The following is a 26,981-nucleotide window of genomic DNA, read 5'->3' on the forward strand; positions in this document are numbered from 1 at the left end:
AAAAAAAAAAAAAAAAAAAAAAAAAAAAAAAAAAAAAAAAAAATTGTAGAGATGGTATCTCAGCATGTTACCCAGGCTGGTCTTGAACTCCAGGGCTCAAACAATCCTCCTATCCTCCTGCCTCATCCTCCCAAAGTGCTGGGATCATAGGCCGGAGCCACTGCCCCTGCCCATGATGCTTCAATGTACATACAGTTAGTGAAATGAGTTCTACAGTTAAGCACATTAACATACCCATCACCTCACATAGTTACCTTTTTCTTTTATAGTAAGAGCACCAAAACTCTGCTCTCTTAGCTAATTTTTAACATACAATACACTATTCTTTTTTTAAAGGATAAACATTTATTTGGAATTAGTTTTCTGGTGGATGACATAAAGACCCTTCACACAGAGTTCGGGAGACAATATTCTATCCTAATTCTACTGTAATAGAACATACTCTGTGTGACTCAAATCTTTAAAGTTTAAGGAAACAAGCCAGTGTTCAACTTGTCAGTAACAGTGTTTTATATAAATAAATTGGTCAATGCAGTAATTATTACTTTAAAATTTTGTCTGCTTGTTCCATGAATTACTAAGAAAAATGGTTAAAATGTTTCACTATCATTGTTAACTCACGTTTTTCTCCTTATATGTTATTTCTTTATATATATGATGCTAGATTTTAGTCTCCTGGAAATTTAGAAATGTTGTTTCTTCCTGATTGATTTATCATTTTACTGTGAAATGTTTCTTTTTACTTCTGGTACTGCTTCCAAAAGCACATTTTCTATAAATTAATTATTTCCATAGTCATCTTCTTTGCTGTTATTATTGTTTGCATGCATACCTTGCTTCATTCTTTTCCTTTTTTTTTTATTCTATATGTTTAGGATGTTTCTCTTTAAAGTAGTCATCTTTCATATTTTAATACAATTTATAATCTTTGCATTTTAATTGGACTATTTGGTACCTTTACAATTGATGTGGTTGCTGTTGTTTGGGTTTAAATCTACCATTTTATTATTTTTATTTGTTCCATCTGTACTTTGTGCCTTTGTATCTCATTGTGACTTTTTAATTGAAACAAAGTATTTTATTTGATAATTGTGCTTTACTAACTTCTCTCTTATGCAGTTTATTATTCTGTAGCAGAATAACAGAATTTGTTACCCCATTGACTTTTTCATAGGTATTTTGTCATGTTTTAAGTCTATATTTTTTCATTGTTTGGTTCTCACAGAATCTTTTAAGAAAAGAAATTCTTAGAATTTAACTATTTCATTTCTCATATGCTCAGTGAAATAAAGCCTGTTTTATTTATTTTGAATTATTTAATTCATTTAATATTTTAATTCCAAACTTAAAACATTATGAAATATTAAAAGTTACAAAATATTAAAGTAGATTTTCTTATTTTTTATATTTCATACAATGGCTTTTAAATTGTATGATTTGTGTTTTTAAAGATGCTATTTATATGAATAATGAACTGTTTGCATCCCTTTTTTCACAGACATTCATTGGGGACATTCTTTTGCTTGTTAATCCATACAAGGAACTTCCAATTTATTCTTCCATGGTGAGTACAAAATTTTAAATATCATTGAATAATGTAGAGTAATATGCTCTAGTCATGCATATTTGTATCAAATGACTAATAAAAACAAAGCAAACTTCTAAAACCTTTTAAAATTCTGAATTGAATGATTGCATTGTAGTGACTTTAGTTCATTTTGAGGCAATTTTGAAAATCAGAGTTATTTTATCAAAATGTTTCTTTGCACTTAAAATGTGTAATTTGTTTATGACTATAGCCATTAGACAGATTTCTAAGATTAAATAATATATAAATATATTTTCCATACATTCTTGACTAACTCAAGATCATTTGGCTTAGAGCCTTTATTTGGACACATGACTTATGTCTGAAGAGTTCTATGATGTTAAAACAATGGGTATAAAAAAGGTTGATGTCGCATGTTTACATTTTCCCAAATGACTTGCCAGTTTAATTATGAGGCCCCAAAAATTCAAAGAGAAATTGCTTGTAGAAAATTATTCCAATCAATTGAAAATGCAGTAGTAGAAATGGGTCAAAAATACTATATCATAGGAGCTGATTTTTGTGTAAAAACAAGGCTGGTTCCACCAATAGGGAACGGGAGCCTGCCCAAAACCAGGAGGCAGGGAGTGGGTATATGTTCCTGAAGCTGGGGCTCACTCATAGGTGTTGCGGGCAGGGAGGAGGACAGAGAGGAGAGAGAAAATGAGAAATTCCTCCAACTTCCTAGGAAATCAAATATGTATTTTCACAGAAAAAGTTCATGAGAACAAGAGCGCATCCACCACCCCACCCTCCACCCATCTTATCAAAAGTCAATTCTGGCTGAACTTAGTGGTTCATGCCTGTAATTCTAGCACTTTGGAGGACCAAGGCTGGTGGATCACTTGAGGCCAGGAGTTTGAGACCATCCTGGGCAACATAATGAGACACCCATATCTACAAAAAAAAAAAAAACAAAAAAAAAAAAAACAAAACAAACAAACAAACAAACAAAAAACACACACACACACACACACACAAAACAAAAGAAAAGAAAATGAAAAAACAGTTAGCCAGCCATGGTGGTGTGTGCCTGTGGTTACAGCTACCCAGGAGGCTGAGGCAGGAGGATCACTTGGGCCCAAGAGGTTGAGGCTGCAGTGAGCTGTGATTGCATTACTGCACTCCAGCCTGGGAGACAGATTGAGATCCCGTCTCCAAATAGAATAAAGTAAAATTAAATTAAATTAAAAAGTCAGTGCCATGGTTACTTTAAAGCTATGTTGAAACTGCCTACCCTCCTCCTTCCTCCCAATCCTGTGCCAGCCTCACCCTGTGTAATCTAATGGTGTGTGTGAGCATGAGACGCTAGAGCAAGGGATTCACCCATGCTCATTTCAGGAGTTTCATCCAAGGACTGAAATTAATCTGATATGTGGTTATTAAATGGTTTTGAGAAAAAGCTCAGTTCTGTATCTTTCACTTTGTTGAGTCCTAATTAATATTTCTGTGAATATGTGTATTGAAGTATAATATAAATACTGCATAGCATACAAATATTAAATCTCCTGTTCAACTAATTTATAAAAGTTGTGACACTCTAAAAACCATCATGCAGGTGAAGAAATAGAACATTAGTAGGATTACAGATATCTCCCATGCCGTGTCTCAAACATGACATACTTCCCCAAAAGACAGCACAATTCTGACTACTGTCACCCTCCGCTTTGCATGGATGAACTTTATGTGGGTGAAATCTCGCAGATTATCTTTCTCTGTACCTGGCTGCTTCCTTTCAATATTATGGAAGGTAGATTCACCCATGTTTTTGTGTGTCGCAATACAATAAGTACAATAGGTATTGCTGTATAACATTTCCTTTTGTGGATATATGGCAGTTTAATTAACTATTGATGGAGATTTTGTCTTTTGAAGCAAGAATATTACTGCTATGAACATCTTCACAAAATTTTTTTGATAACATATGTATTTCTTTTGTTGGAAAGAGTGGAATTGGTACATCAAAGTGTATACATACATTGTATGTGTTGTTTCTCTCCTAAATGTTTAGAAGAATTCACAACTGAAACCATTAAGACCTGGTATTTTCTTGGTGAGAAGGTTTTAGTTCTAGATTTAATTTCTTTGACATACATAGGACAGTTCATGTTCTTTCTGTGCTAGTTTTTAATGATTGCATTTCTAAAAAATTATGTTAGTTACATTTAATCTTTAAGAGTTTTAGGCATAGAAATATTCTTAGTTCTATTTCTCTTTTAATATTTGTAGAATTTTGAGTGACTTCTTTTATTCCATATGTTGGTAATTTGTGAGTTTTCTGAGTTTTAAAATTTCCTTCTTTCTAATTTGAGTATAATTCGATTATTGTTTATGTTATATAGATATATCCTTGATTTCCTGCCTTTCGTAAAATAAGTATTTGGGGCTTTTAAATTTTACTTTAAAAGTAGCTTCACTGAATTCTACATGTATGATATTTTGATATTTCATAACTTCATTGTCAATTAGTTTAAGGTATTATCTATTTGTGATTTCTTTCTGTAAAAATCTAGATATATGTATATATGTAGAAAGTCTATAAAAATATAAACTGTATGAATCTTTGTTTTCTACTTTTGTTTCTCTTTGGCCGCAGTCTGGATAATTGGCCATATTTTAAATGATCTTTTCTGTTGTTTTGAATCTGCTGATAAACTTTAGGGAATGATTCATGAATCATTCCTTAAAATGCTGATGTCTGTTATGTGATTTTTTTCAATTTTATACTCTTAGAGTTTCCAGGCTTCTGGTGAAATTCTTCGCCTTCATCTTGCCACTTATTTTCTTGAACATGATATTTTTTAATCCTGTGTCTTATGACTCTAATATTGAGGTCTGTTTCTACTATGTGACTCTGTGTGTGTGTGTGTGTGTGTGTGTGTGTTTTACATATATGGATATATTTACTGACATCCATGGAGATTTTTGATGGAATATTGAACTTCCGATATAAAAAAACCGTAGGGTCTAGGAAGATGTTATCTTCCTTCCAAGAAGATTTGACTGTTCCTCCTAGTGGGCACACAAGTTGTAGACAAACTACCTTGACCCTGTGAAGTCTCGTTTAATTTTTTTTGTTTGTTTTTTTAGAGACAGAGTCTCGCTCTGTCGCCCAGGCTGGAGTGCAGTGGCCGGATCTCAGCTCACTGCAAGCTCCGCCTCCCGGGTTCCCGCCATTCTCCTGCCTCAGCCTCCCGAGTAGCTGGGACTACAGGCGCCCGCCACCTCGCCCGGCTAGTTTTTTGTATTTTTTTTTTAGTAGAGACGGGGTTTCACCGTGTTAGCCAGGATGGTCTCGATCTCCTGACCTCGTGATCCGCCCGTCTCGGCCTCCCAAAGTGCTGGGATTACAGGCACGAGTCACCGCGCCCGGCCTCCCTTCGAAAAGGCGAGCCACCTTGCTGGACTCAGGTGAAAAGTTGGGCTGATATTCCTTTGGCTTTCCTGTGTTTCTAAACCCTGAACTTGGATTTGTGTCTCCCCAGTACTGTGTGAGGCTGCTCAAATCTCTGCTGAGCATGAGACACTTAGGCTGACTTTCTGTGATGCTGCTGAGAGACACTCAGCACAGCGGCAGTGTGTGCTGGGAGGAGGGCATGGAAAAGATCCCGTGTGGCCCGGTGCATCCTGATTTTCTACGAGCTCCCTCAGTCATTGCTGCTTTGCTGATTTTACTATCCCTGCCATTCGATGCTTGATTTGTATTTTATCCAGTCTTTGTAATTGTTCATGGTTAGGACAATGTGACTGATAGTAGCTGCTTCATGACAGCTGTGAAGGAGAATACATCTGTTTTTATTGCATTTGTGTCAGAAGATCGTTTGCCCTCAAATACCTAGGTTAGTTTGGCGTTTCATGCCTTTAAATTTTGAATTATGTATGCATCAAGGGGTGGGAGAGGAAAGACAAAGAAACACACCCTATTTAAAGTTACAATTAATATATTATTTCTGGCTTATGTTTATGGTAACAGTTGATTGTAGACTTAATAAGCATTAACAGTGAGACAAAAGTCAGCTTTGAATAATTGAATGAAAAGTTAAAAAAATTAGTCTTATTTGGATGCTTCTATGGATCTAGACAGAAAGTTTTAAGTATTAGCCAAAATTTAACATAACAATTTTTTATAGTATGACACAACTTGTCATACTATATTGTATCTTGTGCTGGGAAAAAAACTGTTAACTTGTGGTGTGTTTGTTTTTTAAAGTGTTGACACTATAGTGGTATTATGGCTTCAAATTATATGTTGCATTTGCAGTTTTTTCAGAAATACACATTCATAGAGAAAAGGAGAAACACATTAAGAGACATATTTATTTATTAATGTAAGAATAAGATAATACATTGAGATCATTACCAGAATAGTTTATTAAAACTGAAAATAGCTAATGCAACTTATAATTTATACAATTATTAATATAAATAAAATCTAAATATGTTTCTGTATATGAATTAAGTATTTAATATGTAAGTATTATGATTTTATAAAATGAATTTGCATATATATGTATATACACACAGACCACCTTTTATATTTATCATTTCTAACTCCATCTTAAAACGAAAATGGAAAAAATGGAAAATAAATACAAAAAAATATATCAGGTAAAAGGTGCACTGATATACAGCTTACAGTAAAATTACCTGCTTTTTATAGGTCATAAGAAAAGGTGAAAGTGTCTAGTCCTTCTGGACTTGACATCCATTATGTAGAATCAAATAGTTTGTGCTCTCCTTGTCTATAGGTAACAACCCATAAAATAAAAGATATTAGGTTGCTATAAGGACATATATTTTACATTGTATTAGTGGTTATTCCCTGTAGCAATATTAGTGCCTAGTAAATAATATCAAGTAGTCACCTATCGGGTATTCATTAAAATGATCTTGTCCTTAGGCCATATAACAAAACTTTCTTTTTGTTTCTAGTAGTTATCATTGTATTATGTCTGTTGCTTTAAATGACAAATTTTGTTCAAATATTTGGGTTTCTTCCCAGCCGATTACTTTACAAGAAAAAAAAAACATTAAATATAATTATATCTATAAAGATTACAAAGACCAGGAGAATGACTTCTCTGTTTCATGTTTAAAAGAAATTCACATATAACATCTGCATTTTAGTTTTATTTCATTATCATGAACTCTGTTATATTAAGCCTTTGCATAATACTCATTTTTATTTCTAGCAAGTTATTAATCATGGACATAGAACTCTCTTGAGGCAAACTTCATTTCCAGACTGATGTCTACACAAGGCAGCGGGCAGGCCTCCCAGTTAGACTGCTTTCTGCCACAGCAGTGCTGATCTGATGCTAACAACCACCACTGCCAGGATTCGGGTCACAGTGGCGAGTCAGCAGGCAGTTCCATAGGAAGTACAACCAACCAGGACAGGGTCCATTATTGTGCTGCCTGTTTATGTTGAAGACACGTAATATCATTCATTTTAAACATGTTACATGTAGGGGAGAAAGAGAAAATAGAAAGGAGCTGGATCTTCCTGCATGGGCTTTACAAAAAAGCAAACTTAAAATCAGAAACAAAAATGCATCATCAAGCCAACAAACATCTGTTGATTCTATAAGAAAATACATTGCCTTAGATACTTAGAGTGTCCCATTCTTGAGCACTGTGTAGATGTGCTAGAGACAAAACACAAATAACAATGAAAAAATCACATACTTCACTTGGAGCTGAGGACAATAATTAAATAGCTGTATTGAGGGTGTGTAGTCCTAATTGGTAAGTCAAGAGGTTAGAAGGGAATAAATCCTATCAGGTTTTTTTAAAAATAAGTATCACAATGAAAAAGAAATGTGATCAGGGCAAATCTTAAAAAATTAGTAAGATTCTGATGAGCAGAAGAATGGTCTAGAGCCACATTATGGGGTTTAAAAAATATGTAGGACTATTTAGAGAAATGAACCATGCAATTTGATGTGAGTGAGAAGTTAAAAGACTATAATATTTGAAATTCTAGGAAATGAAGACAGCTGCCATTGTTGAGTGCTTATTACATGGCAGAACTGCCTCAAATAGCTTTACATGTATTATCACATTCCATCTCAAAAGGCAGGCAAAACAGTATAAGAATTGTTATTTTGACTCTGCAGTTGAATAAGCTGAGACTTGAGGTTAAGCAGATTTTCTAAAGTCTTCCCATGAGTGGCAGAGCTAGTGTTAATGTCCAGGTCATGCAGCTCCAGAGTGAATGCTTGGCAGGCTTCTCTCAGCAGCACAAGTGCTGCGCCCAGAGGCAGACAGTTTCATTATTAGTATTATTATATGTGATTTTTGTAAACACAAACACATACTTTCTCAAAATACATCACCTATAGATAGGTATACAGTTAACAAGTAGGACACTTACACAGGCCTACAGAGTGAGATGTTCATAGCATAGTGCAAAACCAGCAGCCCGGGGCACTTGGAGCCATTGGCATCTGGGAGGTTCCACAAAGTTTCTAGGCTCGCCAGAGATGGGGGCCAGTGGCTCAATGGCTCTCTCGTAAGCTGTGGAAGCATTGGTGGCTGTAGAAATGAACGTGGCAGGATTCTGCAATCTGTTGCTGGTTTATTGAGAAGTGTAATGACCAGTGAAGAAAAGGAGGGACTTTATCCGTTAAGAAGGAAGGAACTTATTCCCTGGAACCAGAGTCCATCAGCGATTAGCAAGGCTGAGCTCTTGTCATCTCACCTATGAGCTAAAATGGAGTGCTTAAAATATCCCCTGACCAAGAATCCTCTTGTTTCAAATGATACAGATAAGGAAAGAAGACAGTGAAGTGAAGAGAAAAGACAGGTGGGGAAGGAAGTGGCTGGCCCTGATGCTATTCGCTGGACCCAATGAGAATGTGCAATATTAACAGTGAGAATGGTAACCAATAAAAAAGTTAGATGGCTTGTCAGTCACTCAGAAAAAAGGGACTGCATAAGCAGAAATCCTCAAGGTTTTATAGAATTTCACTGTCATTATTATTTCCATAATTATATTATGTATAAAGCATAGAATCAGCATCAAGCAATGTGTTGCAGGTGGTAGCAATGGACTGTTCCGCAACATGAACTGTAACACTGCATAGGAAAGAGATTTACATGAAAGGGGAGCTGAGAGAGGTTATGAGTTCATCAGCAAATAACTTTCTTTAGATACTCAAAGCTCATCACCCACATCTACTCTCTAGTAAAACTTGGCATAAAGACAATATCTAAGCCCAAACAGATTTAAATAAATAAAATTTAAAAACCCTAGCCAGCCGTGGTGGTATGCACCTGTAGTCCCAGCTATGTGGGAGGTTAAGGCAGGAGGATTGCTTGACCCCAGGGGATGGAGTCTGCAGTGATCTATACTTCGGCCACTGCACTCCAGCCTGAGCAGCTGAGTGAGACCCTGTCTCAAAAAAATGAAAACAAAAAAATAGATAGTGAGAAAGAGAAATGAACTCCATGTACACACAGATGGATACATGATCCAGGCTATCTCTTGTGTCTGTTGAACATCTAATGAAATTCTCATTTACAAAATAGAGAGTTGAAAAAACATTTTGTCAAATTAGAGTCTAAGTCTATGCTGAACTTGGGGAGAAGTGAAATAGTGTAGTTAGGTTTTCCAACAAGCATAGAAATTGGATCTGCTGGAAAATGAAGCTGGACTAAAACTCCTTAGTTTTATGAATTATAATGTGTATATCACTATCATTTAATTCTTCTTAATATTCATTGCAACTTCTGGAATAACTAAAAATGGAAAAAGGTCAAGCAGAATGCAACAGACAGTTGTGTGCCCACCATGCATATTGGTTTCATATCTCTTTTAAAAACATTTAAAATTAAAAGTGCTGTATTTTTTTTTCACATATACTTTTGTGATTGGGATGCAGCCGTAAGGGTGTGGTAAGAAAACACTGTGTCCTAATTTAATTGTAACACTTATTTTCTGAGTGGTACAAAAAATAACAGTATGTTTTAATTGTATGATGTCTTAGATTAGATAGATGACATACTGTTCTATAAACACAGGGTAAATACCACTTCAACCTACTTATTTTCATAAGTGGTGATAATGGTTATCTTGAAGTTATTATCCTTCCATCCAGTGTTTCATATGTTTACTATATATGTGAACACATATATAAATTCAAAAAGTGGGTATACTGCTATTTTCTATATTTTAATTAACTCATGACATAGTAACTATATTCTTTTTTTTTTTTTTTTTTTTGAGATGAGGTCTTACTCTGTTGCCCAGGCTGGAGTGCAGTGGTACGATCTCAGCTCACTGCAGCCTCCGCCTCCCAGGTTCACGTGATTCTCCTGCCTCAGCCTCCCGAGTGGCTGGGACTACAGGTGTGTGCCACCACGCCCACTAATTTTTTGTAGTTTTAGTAGAGATGGGGTTTTACCGAGTTAGCCAGGATGGTCTCAATCTCCTGACCTCACGATCTGCCCACCTCAGCCTCCCAAAGTGCTGGAATTACAGATGTGAGCCACTGCTCCCAGTCATTAACTGTATTCTTTTACAAAAAAGCTGTTTATCAGCCCTCATGCTTTCAAAAATTTTCCATCTTGAAAATTTTAGACCTAATTTATTCTAAAGTCCCTCTAGAATTTTCTTGTAATGACACACAACAAGTTATATTTGTCTATTAATCTTTATTATAGACTTTTAACTAATTTCTGTATTTTCTGCTCTTACAAAGAGTCCTAAGAATTGTTTTATAAATTCTCGTTTTGCTCATGTTTGAGAGTTTAAACAGAGATATTCCCAGTTGAATATGAATCTTCAAGTTTAGAAGATATTGCCAGATAATTCTTCCAATTAGTTAAAACTACAAGATTCAGTAGTATAGACATGTTTTCCCAGCCCAAATGCTTTCCAGCTTCATTTGGAAATCAAGCTCTGACACCACCTAGCCCTGTCCCCTTGGGCCAGTCACTGACTTCTGTTAGCACCAATTCTCTTGCCTGTAAACATAAAAATACTTATCTGACTCCAGACATAGGTTCTAGAGGACTGCATGAGTGAGTGCCTGTGAGATGCTGAGGACAGCACCATGCACAGAGTGCCTGTAGGCTATTATTATCATTATGACTAAACTGTGATTAATTCTGCTAGGCTTTTGTGTGTAATATAGCATCTTATAGTTTGAAATAGCACCAGAGAGCTTTCTATCCTTTCCCATTTATTTTCCATCTTTTTAGTTCATATTTTTTGCCCAAATTTCTATTATTGTTCCATTTTTAAATTGATTCGTAGGAATATGTTATAAATTGCTGCTGACCTACTGATTATATGCACAGCTTATACACCTCTCTGTCTTTGCTTATTTTTTATCATTATATGGTTGACCAGGGCTTGTTAAATTTAATGTATTGAGATTGCTCCATCATTCTCTTTATAATTTATATTTTTGAATCCTATTTCCTTGTTTACATACAAATCATAAGAGTGTCATTCTATATGCTTGTAAAAATGCTTTAAACTTTGCTGCTCATATTTGGGATTTAAATTCACTTATAAGTAATTTTTACACATGCTATGGGATAGAGATCAACACTTGTTTTCTTTACAAATAGACAATCAGTCATCTCAGCAGCACCCTTTACCACTGAGAGGTAGTGCAGCCTGGTTGGTCATACACTGTTTGATATGGACAGGAGGTAGGGAGATACTGGGTAGAAGAGAGCAGTTCCCCAGCAAAGGCTCCACCCTCAAACCTGGAAACCCACAGCCCTAAATGGGAACAGGTATTCCTGTTTTCATGCCCAAAAGTTGCCTTTGGCCCACCATGCCCCCCAATCCGGTGTCCCCAAACACCAGGCTCCACAAGCAGATGAACAGAAGAGCAGAAGAGTGCCAGAGAAGGAGAGAAGAGAAGGAGCATCTGAATGTCGAGAGTTCAGCTGGGGATGATTGGAGAAGAGATTGGCCATTGGATGGCCAAACTGCCGGGAAGATCATCTTCCCACTCCATCCCCTTTCCAGCTCCCCATCCATCCCACTGAGCGCCACCTCCACCACTCAGTAAAAACCCTGTATTCACCATCCTTCAAGTCCATGTGTGATCTGATTTTTCCTGGATGCCAGACAAGAGCTTAGGATACAGAAAGCTGTCATACTGGCCCTCTGCCCTAGAAAAATTGCAGAAGCTCCACTGAACTGTTTAACACTTAAGCTGTTCATACATGGCAAAGCTAAAAGAGCACACTGTAACACATGCCCACTTGGGCTTCAGAAGTTGCAGGCACCCACCCCTAGATGCTACTAGGGGGCCAGAGCCCAAAGGTGCTGGCCCCAGCTCCTGCACATCCCATCTACATGCTCCTCCTCCCATAAGGGGATTGAGAACACACAGTGGCCAAACAGATGAGCCACACCCCTGTCACACATGCTATGGGCAGAGTTAGGGAACTCTCCCGTTTCATCTTCATCAATTCTCTAGTCTGTTTCAAGTGATCTGTGATCCATATATCTAGTCTTTGCACCAGCACCACACTGTGTGATGACTTTAGTTTTCTGGAGTTTTGGTTGAGGTGTGTAATGTTTGTAGGAAAGTGCTTATGTTGTTAACTGTGCAGGTGGGTGGTACTCAGCTCCAGAAAGTTATAAACACTCCAGAAGCCCCTTAAACACTAACAGTTCCCCTGCTACTGCCCACTTAACTTCTAACAGCAAGGATTGGTCACCTGTGTTTGTACTCGACGTAAGTGAAAACATATAGTGTGTTCTGTTACGTATCTGACCCGTCACACTCAACATTGTGAGATTCATCCAGTTAACTCTCATCATGAATCATTTATTCTACTTTAAAAATTATTTTTGCTATAATTTTAAATGTCTGTAAAATGTGTAGATAAATTGTACAAGCAACTTTTAACACCAACCATTTTAAGATACTTTGCTGGCACGTAGTTCCATCAACCTTGAATATGTTTACTGGGTATTTAAACAAAGATATTCTCCTATGTCAACTCCATACAGTCATCGAAATGGTAAAATTATTACTGATGCACTGTTGTCACTGAATCAAGAGACCTTGTTCAAGATTTCCCATTGTCCCAGTAATGCCCATAGAGCCAGAGATTCAGGCCAGCATTGCATGTTGCATTTTGAACCATCATGCCCTTGACTCTCCTTCAGTCTGGACCAGTTCTGCAGTCTTCTTTTGACTTTTCTGACCTTGACATCTTTGAAGATGTAGGCTAGTTATTTTGCAAAATAAAAAATAACTTTGATTTCTTCACAGCTAAGAAGTCTTCCTACTCTTGAGTTTTTATTCTAAAGTAATGGAATTTACTAGAAATTCAAAAGGAGTAAAAATACTGGAAATGAATCATTATGGCAATAATTGTAAATCACCGTTTCTCTAAAATTAATTACTTTTTTTGTTTTTCTGAGAAATTTGTAAACTTACATGCATTTCAGCTGCAACGGCCTCTCACATTCAAGTTTAAAACCTTGGCTGTCTTATGGTATTGAAATTAAATACTGCTGAGAGAAATTGTATTTGATATAAATTACCACAGTTTCAGCTTACTGCACAGATATCTATTAAACTACATTTTTTTTGTGAGTTGTTCTTCTTAAAGACAGCAGAATAATTAAAGCCTGTGGACCAAGTAATGAAGGATAAAGTATAAGCCTCCATTTTGTCATTATGCATGCTGAAAATGTGCAGAGAAGGGTGTAATTTTACAAATGTTTTTACATACCAATGAGATTCAGAATTAGAAATTCATTCACTTCTGTATCTTGGACATAAGTCACTCTCATTATGGGATGAGGAATCCTGGTGCCTTTTCACTCAGGTTTTCTGCTTGCTGCTGCCCTGTTTTCCAGGTGTCCCAGCTGTATTTCAGCTCCTCAGGGAAGCTGTGTTCCTCGCTGCCTCCTCACCTCTTCTCCTGTGTGGAGAGAGCCTTTCACCAGCTCTTCCAGGAGCAGCGACCTCAGTGTTTCATCCTCAGGTGAGTCCCCCTCAACCTTGTCTGCCACACTCAGGTTTGCCATGGGCTTGCCAGTGAAGATGTCCTAATTTCCCATGGTTTACCTTTATTTACTTTCTCAGCACTTTGAGGTCCAGTATATCTTTGCAATAAGTACATTTGACTCGTTACAAAGGAGAAACATCTTGGCTACTAGGAATAGCCCCAAGTGTAGCTGGATCAATATTAACAAAGTTAACCTGAAACTCATTTCCGTTTCAAGATTTAAAGCTTAGATAAAAAGTTTTTGCTTTTGAACCTAAGAAAACATGGAGAAAGAAAAACTTCCAATATTAGTGAACCTAAGCCACTGTTCTTCAAAATCCAGGGCTGCCCCAAATACAATTTTCTTTCTTTCCAAAGGTTTCTCAGCCTGTTTCTTGTTATTTACCTTTGCTCACAGTTCACTGAATTCTACTTCCTAAATTTTTTTTTTTTTTTTTTTTTTTTTGAGGCAGGGTCTCACTCTGTCACCCAGGCTGGAATTTAGTGGCATGATCACAACTCACTGCAGCCGACCTCCCAGGCTCAAGTGATCCTCCTACCTCAGCCTCCCAAATAGCTGGGACTACAGGCACATGGCACCACACTTGGCTAATTTTTTAATTTTTGTGGAAGTGAGATCTCACTATATTACCCAGGCTGGTCTCAAACTCCTGGGCTCAAGTGATCCTCTTGTCACAGCCTCTCAAAGTGCTGGGATTACAGACATGGGCCACCGCATTTGGCCCAAAATATTTTTTGAATTTGAAATGTAATGCTAGATTTAACTCATAAATTAATAGAAAACTAAAGAAACATTTAAATGTTAAAATCTGCATCAGAGACCTATGTTTTATATTTGGCCAAACTTCTGCGAGGGAGGGAAACCTCCGGAAATACTCACGGCGGTGCCTTAGTTGTTGTCAGTAGTGCTGGTTGGAACTGAACGCATAAGTACAGTAGCACACAACTCAAGTGAAAGTGAAATGAAAATGGTGTAAAGTCAGAACCTGGATAGAATTCAAAAGGCTTATTTAAATATTAAAATGAGCACTTATATGTTTATATGCATTTTATCAAAAATTCTATGGAGGATGGAGGCACAGACTGATGGGTGCACACTTTAGTTTTCCAGTTTTCAAAGCAGCGTGCTAGCAGTTGTTTTCGTGCTGGGTTCAGAAGCATCCTAAGGATGAGGAAGGTGCTGAGGCAGGGGCTTCGACCCATTCTAAACTCTAGGATAAGAAAGGCACGGAGGTAGGGGATTCCACCCATTCTAGACTCAAAAATGAGAAAGGCGCTGAGGCAGGGAATTCCACCCATTCTAGACTCAGGGATGAGAAAAGCGCCAAGGCAGGGGCTTCTGCCCATTCTAGGCTCAAGGATGAGAAAGATGCCGAGACAGGGGCTCTCACCCATTCTAGACACAAGGATGAGAAGGGCGTCAAGGTGGGGGCTCCAACCCATTCTAGACACAAGGATGAGAAGGGCGTCAAGGTGGGGGCTCCAACCCATTCTAGACACAAGGATGAGAAAGGTATGGAGGCAGGGGCTTCCACCCATTCTAAACTCAAGGATGAGAAAGGCTCTGAGACAGGGGCTTTCACGCATTCTAGACACAAGGGTGAGAAAGGCTCTGAGACAGGGGCTCTCACCCATTCTAGATTCAAGGATGAGAAAGGCACGGGAGCAGGGGCTTCCACCCATTCTTTCTTTTGATATGGAGTTTCGTTCTTGTTGCCCAGGCTAGAGTGCAATGGCACGATCTCAGTTCACTGCTACCTCTGCCTCTTGGGTTCGAGCGATTCTCCTGCCTCAGCCTTCTAAGTAGCTGGGATTACAGGCACGTGCCACCATGCCTGGCTAATTTTGTATTTTTAGTAGAGTCGGGGTGTCACCATGTTGGACAGGCTGGTCTCGAACTCCTGAGCTCAGGCAATCCACCTGCCTTGGCCTCCCAAAGTGCTGGGATTACAGGTGTGAGCTAGTGCACCTGACCGTTCCACTCATTCTAGACTCAAGGATGAGAAAGGCGCAGAGATGGGGGCTTCCACCCATTCTAGACTCAGGCAACCCTATTTTTGTCTGCTTTATCTGTCTAGTTTCCTGCTCTTCCTTTGATAAATAGGGAAAACTTTTAAAAAGTTGCTTAGAAAAAGCACTGTAAATTGGTGAGATAGGGAGTGTGTAATACTGTTGACAATAACAACTAATGTTTATTGAGAGTTTACTGGGTGCCAGACCCTAGACTAGATTATTTCTATGTATTAGTTATTTCTTTAGAATTTACGTAAATTTGAGTGCTCCCACTTAATTCTAGGATGACCATTGCAGCTGTTCTAGGTGAGTTGTTGAAAGTGTGGGTCCTAGGAAGGCTCTGAGGGGAGAAAACGAGGAACCAGCGGGCCGAGGCTCTTTGGGGGTCCGCCTGGGAGAGGACGCACAGCGGCCAGGCAGTTGTTTCGGTGAAGAACCCCGTTTATCTTAGTTTAACCCAACAGTTTTCACATGTATTTGCTCATGGAACTTTTTATCCAGTAGAACTCATTAATATTCTGCAGAATTAGTTTTCCTTTGGGTCATTTTTTTAAAGCTAATGATTCCATGTATCAACCCCTTATTTTGAAAAAATCTCTCTTCATTCAAGTTTCAAGAAGGTGCTGATGCAGGATTTTGCTCCTTAGCTCAGCTAGGTCCGGGTTCTTGCCCTGGAAAAACTAGGCGTGCGGACAGCAGAGAGTGAGTGGAGTAGAATTTATTACACGAAAGGGAACCTCTCAGCAGAGAGGGGTCCTGAAAGCAGGGTGCCGGATGTCCCCTTAGTTGAATACTGGGGCTTATAGTGCAAATTCCTGCTGGCTCCACCCCCCCGTCCTTCCAGTGCGCATGCTTAGACTGAGCGGCTCCATATCGATTTATTCCCCTTGCTGCACGTGTGTTAAGGAACGGAGTTTTCCACCGCGGGCTTGTGTAGGCAAAGCCCCGAGTGCAAATTCCCTTATCTGCGGAAAACATCTGATGTAAGCACTTGTGGGGCGGGTTGGAGGTTCTCCAGGGACCTCCCTGACTGTCTGCCTGAAGCAAGCTGGCCAACTCCTTTCGGTATCGCTCGTCCTGATATACAGAATTGAAGAGCACACCTGTGGTTACTAGGACTTACTATTTTAGTGATTCTCTTACTTTCAAAACTGTGTGTGCTTTCATACAGCTTTGCCGCATCCTTGGTTGTGTGGACTAAGATACATGCTTTCTCCGTTTTTACTAATAGGATAAAATTAGCCATTTGAAATTCAACTTAATAAGTTGTTTATAGGTCATTATTGAGTGTCGATTGTGTCTCAAAACGAGCACTTACAAAGGGTAATTGAAGATTTAGCAATCAAAACGCAAATATTCCTGGAATGGATGTCCCAAAACTCAGTACCAAACCAGAAAAAATTTCATTTTGTTTTCTAATGTTAACTTAGTACCTCATTTGTTGACACTCTTAGGCCCCAGTAGTTCAAAAGTCTGCACAAGTGAATGGAAGCATCCATTAACGACTCGACACTTTAAGAAAATAATTAAATTTCAACTTCTTTTCTGGCAAACACTTTTAATCAACTTTGTGAAAAGAGATGTTTCCCCGCAGAAAACCAAGGAAGCACTCATAAAAGGGCTTTGAAAAGTTTTTCTGGTTACCAGAAAAGTAAAGGCGATTTTATGAGTTTTCATCTGGGTGAAGTAATAACTTTATTGTAGAGCAGATCACTGTGAAATAGTAATTACTGTGTTGGAATTTTATGTTAATCCCATGTCATCTAGTGTCAGGAATAGAATATTTACCATTTGTAAAAACTGGGTGAGTTAATGAAGAATGCCTGGGATGTATCAAAAGTGATGCCATTATAAATAAAAAGTTCAGTGATCGTTCCTAGATTAAAGAAAAATGCAAACTAGAGAACAGCAGAACCGAAAGCAAGCTGAAAAGGAAACGTAACCAGGTCAGGTTTAGGATCTGCTGAGAGATCCACATCTGAAGACCTTACTGCCTTAGTTTTCGTAGCTATGTACTTTACCTTCATTTCAAAGAACAGAGAAGGAATGCGCAGAAAGATTTCACAGCTTTTCCACAGAAGAGGTAACATCTTTCCTGTAAGGCCCATGAAGCATGAACAGCTTTCCCAAGGCCAAGTGTGAGCCTGCATGTCTCAACACAGCGTGCTGTCATGGGATGGCCTCACTTTATGTTGACTTGCTAAGCTGAGTCAAGTCGGTTATGTCTTCCTTCTCAGCCTCACACCATTCTGGCATAATTCACCTACCCTAGGTGGTTCTACCCTGTGAGATACTGAATGGCAGAACTTGTGTCATATTTATTTGTAATGCCAGCATCTGAAACACCATCAGGGACATGACACAGTAAACATATACCAGGTATTTCAGACAAATGCATCAAACTGAAGTGTGAACATAGACCACAAACTCATTGCAAGTTAATATGCCGTTCCCTTCCCATTTCTGTGTCTGAGAAATATCTCCAGTTAATATTTTTACTTGTTCCTTCAAAGTAGCTTCAAAGGATCAAAGCTTGTTCAAAGGAACAAAGTTCCTTCAAACTTACGTTTTTCCTCTCTGTTTTCCTTAGTGGAGAAAGGGGATCAGGAAAGTCTGAAGCCAGCAAACAAATCATAAGACACCTCACCTGCAGGGCTGCCTCCAGCAGGGCCATGCTGGATTCCAGATTCAAACATGTAAGTTTTTTGTTTGGGTTGGCAAATATGTGAATGAAGATGTTCAGTCAATTGTCATTTACAAATAGGGGAGGGGACATCATAATAGACACAAGGGGGTCAAAATTTGTGGAAATAAAGAATAAAAAATTATTGAGCTTGGGTTCAAATTAATATTGTTGAAGTGAACATTTATTTATTTTACATATTTAAAATATCTTGTACATACTTTCTTTTTGTATTTGCTCTGAATAGTTGGATCTAAAACATGTAATATAGGTAGATATTGTTCACAAAGAAAGTGCACTTTGAGGCTGGACACAGGGGCTCATGACTGTAATCCCAGCACTTTGGGAGGCTGAGGCATATGAATCACCTGAGGTCAGGAGTTCAAGATCAGCCTGGCCAACATAGTGAAATCCTGTCTCTACTAAAAATACAAAAATTCGCCAGGTGTGGTGGCAGGTCCCTGTAATCCCAGCTACCCGGGAGGCTGAGGCAGGAGAATTGCTTGAGCCTGGGAGGCAGAGTTTGCAGTGAGCTGAGACGCGCCATTGCACTACAGCTGGGCAACAAGAACAAAACTCTATCTCAAAAAAAAAAAAAAAAAGAAAAGAAAAGAAAAGGAAAAGGAAGTGCACTTTAGTGTGTTAGGACATTCTGGGGAGCTGGCCAGAAATTATTGCTTCTCTAATCTTAGAACACTAAATCCCCTTCCTCTTACTCTATGCTGAAGTCACCTTTGAGCATGTATCCCTCTCAGCCTGGCCCATGCAGTCTCATTCATTTGCTTTCTCATTCCACAAGCATCTATTAATATAAAGTGACTTCCCAGTGCCTGTCCCTCGAATTCAGAGATGCTGTCTCAACAGCATGGGAGAAGCTCAGTTTCTATGTGGGGAATACATGAATACACTAAAATGAGTATTGTGACAGTATAGGAGACACATTCAATTATCCCCAGTTTCCTAAGTTAACTTCCTTAGTTAACTTTACATTATCAAATACATTTAATGTGGACAAACCATTCGTATGTCATCAGGAGACTGTACATTTGGCCTGTGTGTGTTTCCTTGTATGTGATTTACAGAACCAACATTGACATTTTCTTCAGTTTTTCTTACCTGCCCTGCTTTTGTTAGATAGTGGGATTTTTCTGCCTCTCTTCCTTTTTTTACAACCTTTTATTTTTCATTCAAGTGTAGGGAAGACACATTTGTTTAAAAAATTTTGTTTATTATCTCGCAGGTCAAGAGACCACTAAATGCATATATGGAAAATCGTGTTCAATTCCACGTATATACTAACAGAACATAAGATTTTCTATAAATAAATCAATATTATCTGTATAACATTCAAGAAATAATGTACATATGTGCTATATCATTGCCTTGACAAAAAATAATGCATGTACACATCATAGACCATGTTACAATAGTATAAAACTTTCTATTGGCACTTATTTCAAAGTGTGATATTGATGCAGTGTGAAATTTCCACTGAGGTGCCTCTGATGCTGGCATGTGTCTGGCTGTACACACTTTTACAGAAGGATACCTGCATTTCAGTCATAATTTTATATTTAAAAGTGTCTTATTACATTCATGCAAGACAGCTACACTTAAATCATTTCCTAAGTCAATGCCATCTAAAAGTTCAAAAGTTACAAATACGGAAATATACTGCACAATGAATATTGTGCTATTTGTGTTTGTTTCTGTGTCACCTGCTTTTTTATCTGGCTGCTACAGTGTAGAGTGATTTCTACCATGGTCGTGGTTACTTGGCATGTTCTGGAAATTTATAGTATCTGATTCCTCATTTAGAAATGAGAATAACTGATTTTTTAATTAATAAATTAGTATGATTTTACATATTTTATACCTGTGAATTGTAAGTAATTTTAAAATTTATTCAGCTCTAATAGATCCCTAAGCTTATGTCTGATTCTGTAGACTTTTCTCTTTAAAAAGACTGCATAATTAATCAGTTTTTTGAATATCTGTGGTATCATGTGTGTTCATTAATGACTTTAATTTATAACCATTTACTAAGCTCATACTGTATTGAGCACCTGCATAATTCTACAGCAAACTCAAAATAATTTATTTTTTGAAATGGCATCTTGCTCTGTTGCCCAGGCTGGAGTACAGTGGCACAATCTTGGCTCACTGCAATCTCCATCTCCTAGGTTCAAGCAATTCTCCTGCCTCAGCTTCCCAAGTAGCTGGGATTACAGGCATGTGCCACCACACCTGCCTAATTTTTGTATTTTTTAGTAGAGATGGGATTTCACCATGGTGGCCAGGCTGGTCTCGAACTCCTGACCTCAAGTGATCTACCCGCCTCAGCCTCCCAAAGTGCTGGGATTACAGGCGTGAGCCACTGCACCTGGCTGCTCAAAATAATTTAACATTGAGAGTCAGCTTGGGAAAATAGCATAACCTATCTTCTTTGTTCAAATAAGTTAATATCCTGACAGCTGACACTTAAGAGTTAGAGTGGCCGGGCGCAGTGGCTCAAGCCTGTAATCCCAGCACTTTGGGAGCCAAGACGGGTGGATCACGAGGTCAGGAAGTCGAGACCATCCGTGCCTACACAGTGAAACCCCGTCTCTACTAAAAAATACAAATAACTACCGTGAGATGGCGGGCGCCTGTAGTCCCAGGAGGGAGGCTGAGGGCAGGAGAAATGGCGTAAACCCGGGAGCAGAGCTGCAGTGAGCCGAGATTGTGCCACCCGCACTCCAGCCTGGGGGACAGAGCGAGACTCCCTCTCAAAAAAAAAAAAAGAGTTAGAGTACATGTAAAACAACATGGTTCTAAAATAGCCTCAAGTTAACTAACAGAAATGACAGAAACTGATGACTTAATCATAATGACAAGGAACAATAGTTTCCCCTCTAAGTTATAAACAGTCATCTATTAAAATGATCATTTGGGAGACAGCAGGCTGTATAATTTCTTTAATGCATTCTCTATTACCTTATGTAAATTGGCTTTAAATTTTAGTTCAAACGAATACATTCTAAAGTGCATTCCTTTGGATCAGTTAGATATAACCCTCCCAAATCAATTGGCATCTGGGAGTCCAGATTACAATATCAGTGCATATTTCAAGTAAAACTAATTCTAGTTAACTTGTGTGTTTTATTCACTCCTCATGACAAATAAAAGATGTCGTAAATAAATGACTTCTCGTCTCATGAAAAAATATTGCCCAGGTTTGAGCATGGCTTAAATTCCATGTCAGCTATGGTTTTATTGTTTCCCTTTAAATTATTATCCACACAAATATCATTCAGTGTCCAAGATGTTCACGAAAATCATCAGCCATCATATCTGTAAATCATCTGAGTATATGTACAGGAATTAAATACAAGCATTGAATACATTTTTTCATTTACTGTAAATCTTTATAAAATTAGAGGGTTTAGTGAAATTAAGTATATTTAAGAGATGAACCAGTACGATAAATCTTCACAATGTCATTGATGGGTTCTTGGAAACTGTGACTTGAGGCAAAACTATTTCCTGTCTGCTGTAAAAACTTAACTCTTGTTTATATCAATTAGTCTATGATAAAATTGGTTGCATTAGAAGGCACATTGTTTTGCTTAAAGTAGAAATTTCCAAGAACTTATTGATGATATTAAGTGAGTACTTCCTATACTTCCTGAAAGGAAAATGGAATTAAGGAAATGAGTAGAAAAGAACATCCTTGAACAGCCTTGATCTATGGAGCTATCTAGTAGAATGTTTGAAAGTCAGGATAAGATGAAAGGAAAGTTCACTAGGTGGCCCTAAGAGGCAAGGACAATGAGCTGGTTAGAGACATGGTTCAGCCATATTTGGTTGTGAGACCCCACTGTGGAATATCACACAGGCCAACATGGCGAATGCTGGCAGGCGGGACCAGGTGTTAGCAAGCACACAAACTGGACATTCCACGGAGAGAGCCTGGTTCATTCTAAAGGAGACAATTTTGCCTTGAATCCTAGGAAAATACTCATTGGAGGTCATTTGGATCAGCAGTTATCAAATAATGTGTAGTAAAAGAATGAAGAGAAGTAAAAGTCAGTGTACTAGTCTGTTCTCATACTGCCACAAAGATACTACCTGAGACTAGGAAATTTATTAAAAAAAAAAAAAAAAAAAGGAGGTTTAATTGACTCAGTTCTGCATGGCTGGGGAAGCCTCAGGAAACTTACAGTGATGGCAGGAGGTGAAGGAGAAGCAAGCAAGGCATGTCTTACGTGATGGCAGGAGAGAGAGCGTGCGCGGGGGAAACTGCCGGTTTTAAACCATAGATCTCGTGAGAATGCCCTCATGATCATGAGAACAGCATGGGGAAAACTGCCCCCATGATTCAATCACCCCCCACCAGGTAGGTCTCTCCTTCAACATGTGGGGATTACAATTTGACTTGAGATTTGGGTGGGGACACAGAGCCAAACCATATCAGTCAGGATGTGTTGGGGTGGTCTTCAGTGTAGTATTGTGCAGACGCTGAGGAGTAGAGAAAGTGTTCCTGTGGTTGACAATAATGGCATCATTGTTAAAATAAAGATTGCCATCTCAGTGGAGTATGGGGAGCAAGAGAACCCAAAGTGAAAGGGTTTGGGTGGAAACTATAAGTTTCACACTGTCACAGCAGACAGTACTCTCCCTGAAGGAGGTTTCGGGAGAAGAGAGGGGAGGAGAAAGATTTAGTTGGTAACAACTAGAAAGTGAGAGAGTGCAGCACTGAGGTCCAGAAATGACTTTTGGCCATTATACGCAGGTCAAAAACTTATTTTTAAGAGACGTGACTGAAGTATTTCTGTCAGTCTTACACCTCATTTGGCGCATCTTAAAAGCCTGCCTGAGCTCACATGCCTTTGTCCTGTGCTTCAAGTGCACTTTACCCCTGGTAGACGGATGGGTGGAACCCGATCACCACAGACATGGCTTTGTTCCCCTCTACAATTTCAGAGCCATTTAAGAGCAGTTAGGAAGGGCTGTTTGGTTTCTAATCCCTGCATTTGAATTTCAAACGTTGGAAGCAGGGGATTTTCCATGACATTAGATTTATTGGAATAGAAAAGTCATGTTTCAGGAAGCTTGCACCAACTCTGGCTCAAATGAATTTCAACTTTAAGAATATTCAATTCTGTTGAAATCACCTAAATAAGCATTTACTATGCAATAGCTTTCAGAGAGCAGACTAGTGGGCTGATATCGATTGATTTAACTTTTTTTTTTTTTTTTTGGACTGAGTTTTCTCTGGGGCCACGGCTGGAGTGCAGTGGAGCGATCTCGGCTCACTGCAAGCTCCGCCTCCTGGGTTCACGTCATTCTCCTGCCTCAGCCTCCCTAGTAGCTGGGACTACAGGCGCCCGCCACCGCGCCTGGCTAGTTTTTTTGTGTTTTTACTAGAGACGGGGTTTCACCATGTTCACCAGGATGGTCTGGATCTCCTGACCTCGTGATCCACCCACCTCGGCCTCCCAAAGTGCTGGGATTACAGGCGTGAGCCACCGCGCCCGGCCCCTGATTTAATATTTTTTATTGAGGATGCAGCAAGTTTTTACTTTTAGAAAAGACAGTAGATTAACTCCTGCCATAATAGTCCACAACTTATAGGGACATAAATTTGTAGAAAAAATACCATACATTATAAATAGAAAAAAAGTCAATAAGATTTGAATAAGTAAATATTGAGAATATATATATTTAATTTTCTTCATTTATTTTTTATTTAAATTTTGTTACTGTGCAACGTTGTCATTATTGTTTTTGAAATCAAGGTGAGCAGCGGAATAATGCCGGTTTTGTTTCACTCAGTATTTCTCTTAATACCTTTATTTAGTGCCACCTATTGGCCAAATGGCTAATTAAAGATAAAAACTGGTTATTGCATAGTTTATTTAGCGTTTTAATCTTGACTCATGGATGACAATGTACAGTGAAAGAATGCCGTGGAGTATTTACATTTTGTTAAGTAGTTGTAGTTTTATATTCATTTCATGCCTTTTATGCCTTCATTGGTATTTCAGCAGCGATTACTGCATAGTGCGGCAGTGAAGTGTGTGATTCTGAAAGCCAGCCTACCTGGGTGCAACTCCCAGCTTCATTGTTGACCACCTTTGAGCCTTGGGAAAACTACTTTGTCTATGTCATTTTTGTTATAAAGCAGTGTGTAATATACACTGGTTCCGAGAGTTAACAGAGAACACACAAGCACAGACACATCTCACATTAAAACACTGCCTGGCACATAGTGAACATGACAGTAATGTTGCCTATTGCTATTCACAAAAGTAAAATTCACTGTTGTTATTTGCTGAATGTTTTCTCTGTGCCAGACGTAAAGCTGAGTGCTTTACACAGCAGACACTGACAAAACACTGAAGGAGTTATTCCTGCTTGAGAATTAACGACAAATGAGGTTTGAGGAATTCAGAAGACCTCCTCAGTGTTACATGATTTCTCAGTAGCAGTGTTGGGGTGTGGGGGTAGCTCCTCACTTCCAGGCACATGCATTTAACCATTTCCCTATATTGACTGTTTGGGGAACAAGTTATTAATTACCTGTAATGTCGTTTTTCCAATAATAATCAACACATTACTGATCAGACACAACACCAGAATAACTAGAAGCACAATATTTTAAAAGATTATCCTATTTTTAAGACTTTTAAAATCATTGTTTAATGTAATATTATTATTTAAAATGTGCTATCATTGTGCTGTTTTCACTGTATGTATATCACTACAGATTTCATGTTAGATTATAGGAAAAGATACAAAAATGAAGTTACCATTTCATTTTTTTCCCAGAAAACATTGCTATTATCACTGCTATCAATTTACTTTTATCATCTTTAAAATTAGGTTATTATATACAGACCTAAAGCATAAAGTTTTTGTAAGGAATGAATATATGTTTGTCTCCAAAATTCAAACTTCAAACACAGAAGTTTTAACATACTTCACTATTATCACAACTTGTAGCATATTTTAATTTGTGGTTAGCGTCAAAGTGTTTTATAATCTTTCACAGTATAAAATACTTCCAGGTTAATTCAACTCCTTAATGTAGCAGAGGCCAGGAAATTTAAAAGTGATGATATCAAAGTGGCTGGGTGCAGTGGCTCACGCCTGTAATCCCAGCACTTTGGGAGGTGGAGGTGGGCGGATCACCTGAGAGGTCAGGAGTTTGAGACCAGCCTGGCTAACATGGTGAAACCCTGCCACTGCTACTAAAAATACAAAAATTAGCTAGGTGTGGCAGCATGCCCCTGTAATCCCAGCTACCCCAGAGGCTGAGGCAGGAGAATTGCTTGAATCCAGGAGGCAGAGGTTGCAGTGAGCCGAGATCACACCACTGCAGTGAGCTGAGATCACACCACTGCATTCCAGCCTGGGTGACAGAGCGAGACTCTGTCTCAAAAAATAAAATAAAAAATAAATTTAAAAAAAGAGTGGGATCAAAGCACTTAAAAAAATAGGATAGTGTTCTCCAAAAACACTATTAGAAACCCTAGGGAACAGGAAAACTAGTCCACGTATCAATAAGGTGTTATTGTGCTCCCTCCTGTGGCTGTCGCAGAAACCGCATGGAACGTAACTATCAGGAAAGACAGAGACACCCTTGAACCCTCCAGATTTTCATCCATTTTGGAGAATTGCTGGTCCCCATCACCTTCACAGGCAGAGTCAATTGATGAAGAAGCAGTGACTTTTATTCTACTGTTAATGCTTAAGGAAGCGTGTCAAGGAAGAATTTCAGCCCCCAGAGTTGGTCTGAGGAGCTTGATCATAGCAATTGCAAAGCCACAAACTTGCCAGTCTGCAACAAAACACAGCGCAGCGAGAAAAGGCAGCATAGCAGCTCAGCTGGGAGTTTTGCTGCTGCCCTGTGGGAGAGAATAGTTGGTGTGAGGCCAAAGCACAGTAGAGGGAGGACAAACGGGGGTCAGGGTTGAAAAGAGTATGAGTGGAAAGTAAATAAGAATTCAAAGGAATGTTCTATGCTGATGTTTAAATAAATGTATTATTGTAAAATACATTCCGACTATTGCTTATATTAATTCAAATGACTCCCTCCCTTCCAAAATGCAAATGCTATTTTACTGTTCTATTCAGGTGTGAAATCTCAATAACATGTGTTAAGCTTGGGGCTATGTGTGAAGAGAATGGCTTTCCTTCTCTTATGTGCAAGGAGAGTGCAGTGTCGTGAAGTCCTCTGTCTATTATTGCTTCATGAACAGCAGCCACAATTTGAGACATAGGATGCTAGTAGCTTGCCTTAGAGGAAAAAGGAGTCTTAAAAATTCAATATGGCATTAAATGAGCAGGAGAGAAACTTTCAGACCAAGAAGTATTCCCTGCATCGTTGCTGACTATTACTCATCAATTTTATTTTTTAAAATATGCGCAGTTCCGTAAAATGTTCTCCTCTCCCACAGGTCATGTGCATCTTAGAAGCCTTTGGACATGCCAAGACCACGCTTAATGATTTGTCCAGTTGCTTCATCAAGTATTTTGAACTGCAGTTCTGTGAGAGGAAACAACAGCTAACTGGAGGTAAGTGCAGCATTTGCCAGTGTGGATTTCCTGTGCGGAACCAGCATGCGGCCACGTTGCAAACAAGCACATGATGGAGACACCATGTATGAATCAATGCTGGGAGAAAAAATCTATTCTTCATCACGACCATGTCTG

General features: G+C 38.6%; 1 protein-coding gene across 1 annotated transcript in view; it reads left to right on the forward strand.

The window, feature by feature from the left end:
• Positions 1 to 26,981, forward strand: part of MYO16 (myosin XVI) — a 638,577-nt gene that overhangs the window by 286,986 nt on the left and 324,610 nt on the right. The window contains 4 exon segments of the mRNA XM_017868179.1: positions 1,499 to 1,564; positions 13,434 to 13,561; positions 18,189 to 18,294; positions 26,726 to 26,843. Coding sequence (XP_017723668.1) covers positions 1,499 to 1,564; positions 13,434 to 13,561; positions 18,189 to 18,294; positions 26,726 to 26,843 — 418 coding nt within the window.

Source organism: Rhinopithecus bieti, unplaced genomic scaffold (assembly GCF_001698545.2).
Source record: "Rhinopithecus bieti isolate Rb0 unplaced genomic scaffold, ASM169854v2 scaffold_3734, whole genome shotgun sequence".
Lineage (NCBI taxonomy): Eukaryota > Metazoa > Chordata > Mammalia > Primates > Cercopithecidae > Rhinopithecus > Rhinopithecus bieti.